Below are 5000 nucleotides of genomic sequence, written 5' to 3'. Positions count from 1 at the left end.
TATGTAATTCTCTAATATTTGACGAAGGACGTTTGATAGGCAGCCTCAATCCTTAATACAAAACATCAATATTAACAAGATGTTTTCGACATGTTATAAACCATGTTGACTTCGGTTTCATAGCGAATGGTTCATCAATACGTGGTTCAATAAGTGAATGAATGGAAAAATCAAAACGCTACATTCATATTGATAAATCTATACTTCGTCACATTATTAAGAAATATGGTAACTTACAGAAAACACCATTGGTTGGTTTGGAACCTGGAAGAGCACCGCACCAATGCTGTATTTGAGAGAGGATCGGGCAAACAGACAGACAGACAGACAGACAGACAGACAGACAGACAGACAGACAGACAGACAGACAGACAGACAGACAGACAGACAGACAGACAGACTAAATTGAATATTATTATGGAGTCCAAATTCATCACTCAAAACTTTTGCAAGGAACATCCGTTTGGCAGAATTCATTCACTCTCAAACGGAGAACATGTTTTCATCCAAATTTCTATCCCACAGCTCATAGACAACATATTTCACATTTTACTAATTCATAAATCGATTAACAGACTGTATGTGGTGAAAATTTAAGGATACTTGGTCCATTTTTCACGACTTTCAAATTCCGAATGCTGAACATACAAACTTACCTTCCTGAGCCAACTGCTAGTTCTGATGCAGTGATAATATCTTCTGTGTTCGGTGACGGAAGACTTGGAATGATACAAGAGATGGAAATAGTGGTTGAACAGTGTGAATGTTCCAATGTGTCCGTCTAAAGCCATCCTGCTTAGATATCAGCCCATATAAACGTTTGAACTAGCATTAGATTAATTACTATATGCTTCTTTATCAGTTCTCTGTACATGTATGTCCACATTTAAGTTAGGTTTCAAAATTATGGCAATGAAAATATCTACTTTGATACACAATAGCAATTAGCTATTTTCATCCACAAGAAATATCCTAACTTACTCAAGTTTGTTGTTACTTCCGTCGGATATGATCATCAACGCAGTATCCTGATGTCTAAGGTGACGTGTGTGAGGTATTGTAATCGCAATATAATGCCACCATATTGAACGGGTGACGTCATCATCTGAATATTCAAATGTGAAAAAAAGTAAAATTTACATTTCATACACCATATAATACGTCATGATTTGTTTTTATAATCTTAGTTTGGCTATTCGACTCTTTCTTTTTATATGTATTAACCTTCCATGGATAGTGATATTGAATCGTTTCATGTCTAACCTTAATGATAGTTTGTTTTTGTTGTCATTATGCGGTGCATTTTAGACGGTTTCATTTTGCCAGAATCGTACTGAGAAGGGCGAACATAAACTATTTTTAAAGGGCGCCCCCAGTTGCTGCTATCACTGTCTCATAATCTTTTGTTTCTTATTTATAGATTTGTCATATAGGTTACAATGTGTATCGTTTGTCGTCGTTCATATTGAGGTTGCTGGGATGTCTCTATTATGTGTAATCAAGAGAAAGCATAGGCATACTTTTCCAGTAAATATAGAACATGAATTGTAGTTTTAACTTACCTGTTAACCATTTCTGTGACGTCATATTAACCATGTATAGTGTATATTTTCCTTCAACAACATGCTTGTAGTCAAGTTCCTCATATTTGTAGTGGTGGTCTGGGGTATTCACGTAATCGTCCAAAGGAGTTGCAATGATTCCCAGTAAAAGTGTTCCAGCCAAACAGATTGCCTTTGCAAGGACATACATGGCGCCTAACTTGCTGTGGTGTTTTCAATTGTCTTGTCAAGTCTGACCCATTTGAATTCAGGGCAAAGGTTAAAGTACAGGAGAATGTCATGGAGAATGGTTTGCAATGCCTATTGGTGACCTTTTTATCGATACAAACAATCTAACTCGTCTTGTGACCACCTGTTGATGCTCTCCCCCGTACAAAGTTGAAGTGTGTGCGTGTGTGTGTGTGTGTGTGTGTGTGTGTGTGTGTGTGTGTGTGTACGCAGCCTGACAGGTGTGTAACTTGAATGCTAGACAGTTAACGGTGCTATCTGTTTCATACTATAGTGTGTGCAAACTAATACAAACTCACTTGTATTCATGATATGGTGACTACGCCTTTACAACCTAGAGACTAATGTGACTGTTTCAAAAGCATATGTAGGAGCGTTTGTGTGGGGAGTCTTTGTCTCTAGAAAGAGAGCGCATATGTGTTTCGTCGTCAGCTGTCATCATTTTGTGTAAGCTCGTGTATCTTTTCAGAAGCCTGAGTTCTGAGGAGCTTTCTCGGTCTTCAAATATTTATCTGTAACATTAAAATATCTATGTATTGAAGATCTCTGTTCTTTAAATCTTTCGTCAATTTCTCTTATCAAACGCTAGGTGGTACATACATAAGACGTAACTTATATTTTCGATCATACGACTGCAGCCGACTATTGTGTTGACAGGACTGTTACCGTATACTGTATAAAGACATATTTACGCCAGGAAAGGTAGTAGTGACGTGTGCACCGTATTGTGGTCACCACTTTACACGAGGCAAACTAAACAACACAACGAATATTTCGAAATTTTATTTATTTAAAATCACATTATACATTTGACGTAGAAATAAAAAATTCAATTTCATATACGGTCGCATAACATCCTAAGAAAACTTTAGATGACTGGAGAAAGTTTTAATCGATTTTATATGTACGAGTCCCCTGACTACGTTTTCTGTAAACAAGCTCGATAGGGTAAATAACCACGTACATCCGAGCAGTGATCAACACGGATAATAGTTCCTCAAACAAGAGTTCCTTGACAAGCTTCTCCTTGGCAATCAGGATATGGAAAGGTGTCTGGTACGATGTTGACCTCTGTTGTGAACTCGTACATACTATCACGTGGTCCAGGAAAGGATACCTACAATGTCAGTGTCAAAACAACTATGTTTACTGTATTTATACAGCACTCAAGAGGAACAGTCACCAACATTATGCTATTTTACATCTATATTCAGGTTTGTTGGAAAGTCAGACCACATTGAAACAATGGTATGTGGTTTAAATTCATGCTTCACTGGCAATACATATATGATTGTTGATGATGCATGCAAAATTCGGTACAATACATCATGTGTAGGTACTCTAGATCTGGTTGTGATAACATTTGTACATACCTGTATAAAGACTGCTGACCATCCTACTTCTGGCTTTGGTATTTCAACGTGGAATTCATTGTCACTCTGGAAAATGTTTCAAAACCACATAAATCTGTACCTTTTACCCGAGTGTGTGAGTTCATCCCTCCCAATGTTTATATATCTGCCCATTCTGTCCTTGTTTGTAAATTCCTACACTCTAGCTATACCTTCATACCCTTCGCCCCATACGCACGCGCGGACACATACATACATACATACATACATACATACATACATACATACATACATACATACATACATACATACATACACACATACACACATACACACACACATACATACATACATACATACATACATACACACACATACATACATACATACATACATACATACATACATACATACATACATACATACATACATACATACATACAAATCATATGATCGTCCTTACCACTCGATTAGTTTTCATCGGATACCACATAACACGCTGTGGTATGGGTTCTGCTGAACCAACTTCCTTTGCAATCTGTAATCGGAAATCTCTCCTTTTTCAGAGAAAGAAAAAATAAGACACAAATAACCATTACATTGAAATTTTGTAAAGTGTCCATTTATAATGATATTGACTGATCATTGGAAATATACATGATGATGGGCTTACCTTTGATCAGAAAGTGTCGTTGATTGGAACGCACTGATGTAGGATGGTGCTCTATCGGTATAAAGGTATATGCTCCCTCCGTCAGCTGTCTACATGTACAGCATAGAAGAGTATCAGTTATGAGTTATCTGTCTCTGTCTTTCTCACTCACTTACTCACTCACTCACTCACTCACTCACTCACTCACTCACTCACTCACTCACTCACTCACTCACTCACTCACTCACTCACTCACCCACCCCTGTCTGTCTGTCTGTCTGTCTGTCTGTCTGTCTGTCTGTGTGTGTCTGCCTGTCTGTCTGTCTGTCTGTCTGTCTGTCTGTCTGTCTATCCGTTTGTCTATCTGTCTGTCTGTCTGTCTGTCTGTCTGTCTGTCTGTCTGTCTCCATCTCTCTCAAATAATCATCAAATTGTCGAATGGTAATGAGAGACGAGTGAGAGAGAGAGAGGGGGAGAGAGAGAGAGAGAGAGAGAGAGAGAGAGAGAGAGAGAGAGAGAGAGAGAGAGAGAGAGAGAGAGAGAGAGAGAGAGAGAGAGAGAGAGAGAGAGAGACCGACCCAATTATCATGCATGTTATGTAATTTGTAACGTACAATGTAGCTGTATGATGAACGTGATATGAATCGGTTGTCATGATTACAAGATTTGTACATCCTTATTACTCTTACTTATGTTCCAAGATGTAAAAATTGAAAAATTCACCTGATTTCTTGTCCATGACATCTTCGGACGAGGATGATCCTAAAATATAATATATCAAAATTTTCAATATGCTTCCAAGGTAAATTAAATTACTGATTACATAAACAATTTGGTGATATTGATAACATAATTCACATCTTTACAAATGATGTAACACTTGATTATAAACAAGTACTTCAAATCGAAAGATTACTATATTGTACTAAAGTCAGACCCGGTTTCCGCCGTATAACCTCGGTCCGTAAAACTCATATACGGATTATTCTTACCTCTAATACACTGAGATAGAACGCCTGTAGACCGTGGTATACATTCTCTCGATGACCACTCATACTGTGTTCTGCATTTGGTAGAAGTCTACAGTAGAGATATTGAGCTTGAATATACATCATGCTATTATTCTTTTAATACGATCTAAGGAGAGCTTTTTATACAATATACTCCGACTTGAATATATTATGCAAAGATTAGCTTTACCCTTGT

At 37.5% G+C, this 5000-nt stretch overlaps 2 protein-coding genes across 2 annotated transcripts in view; both read right to left on the bottom strand.

Moving 5' to 3' along the window:
• The window catches only part of LOC144434959 (autocrine proliferation repressor protein A-like), a 6417-nt gene extending 4665 nt beyond the window's left edge, over positions 1-1752 (bottom strand). The window contains exons 1-4 of the mRNA XM_078123489.1: positions 1563-1752; positions 982-1105; positions 657-719; positions 234-286 (exon numbers count right to left, since the gene is read on the bottom strand). Coding sequence (XP_077979615.1) covers positions 234-286; positions 657-719; positions 982-1105; positions 1563-1752 — 430 coding nt within the window. The remainder of the gene's footprint in view (positions 1-233; positions 287-656; positions 720-981; positions 1106-1562) is intronic.
• A 1035-nt stretch (positions 1753-2787) lies between these two features.
• Positions 2788-5000, bottom strand: part of LOC144434957 (autocrine proliferation repressor protein A-like) — a 7708-nt gene continuing 5495 nt past the window's right edge. Inside the window, exons 10-15 of the mRNA XM_078123488.1 lie at positions 4787-4874; positions 4518-4556; positions 3816-3904; positions 3606-3699; positions 3164-3229; positions 2788-2907 (exon numbers count right to left, since the gene is read on the bottom strand). Of these exons, the coding sequence (XP_077979614.1) occupies positions 2788-2907; positions 3164-3229; positions 3606-3699; positions 3816-3904; positions 4518-4556; positions 4787-4874 (496 nt within the window). The remainder of the gene's footprint in view (positions 2908-3163; positions 3230-3605; positions 3700-3815; positions 3905-4517; positions 4557-4786; positions 4875-5000) is intronic.

The sequence above is a fragment of the Glandiceps talaboti genome, chromosome 5 (assembly GCF_964340395.1).
Source record: "Glandiceps talaboti chromosome 5, keGlaTala1.1, whole genome shotgun sequence".
Lineage (NCBI taxonomy): Eukaryota > Metazoa > Hemichordata > Enteropneusta > Spengelidae > Glandiceps > Glandiceps talaboti.
This window is presented reverse-complemented; position numbering and strand designations above follow the sequence as displayed.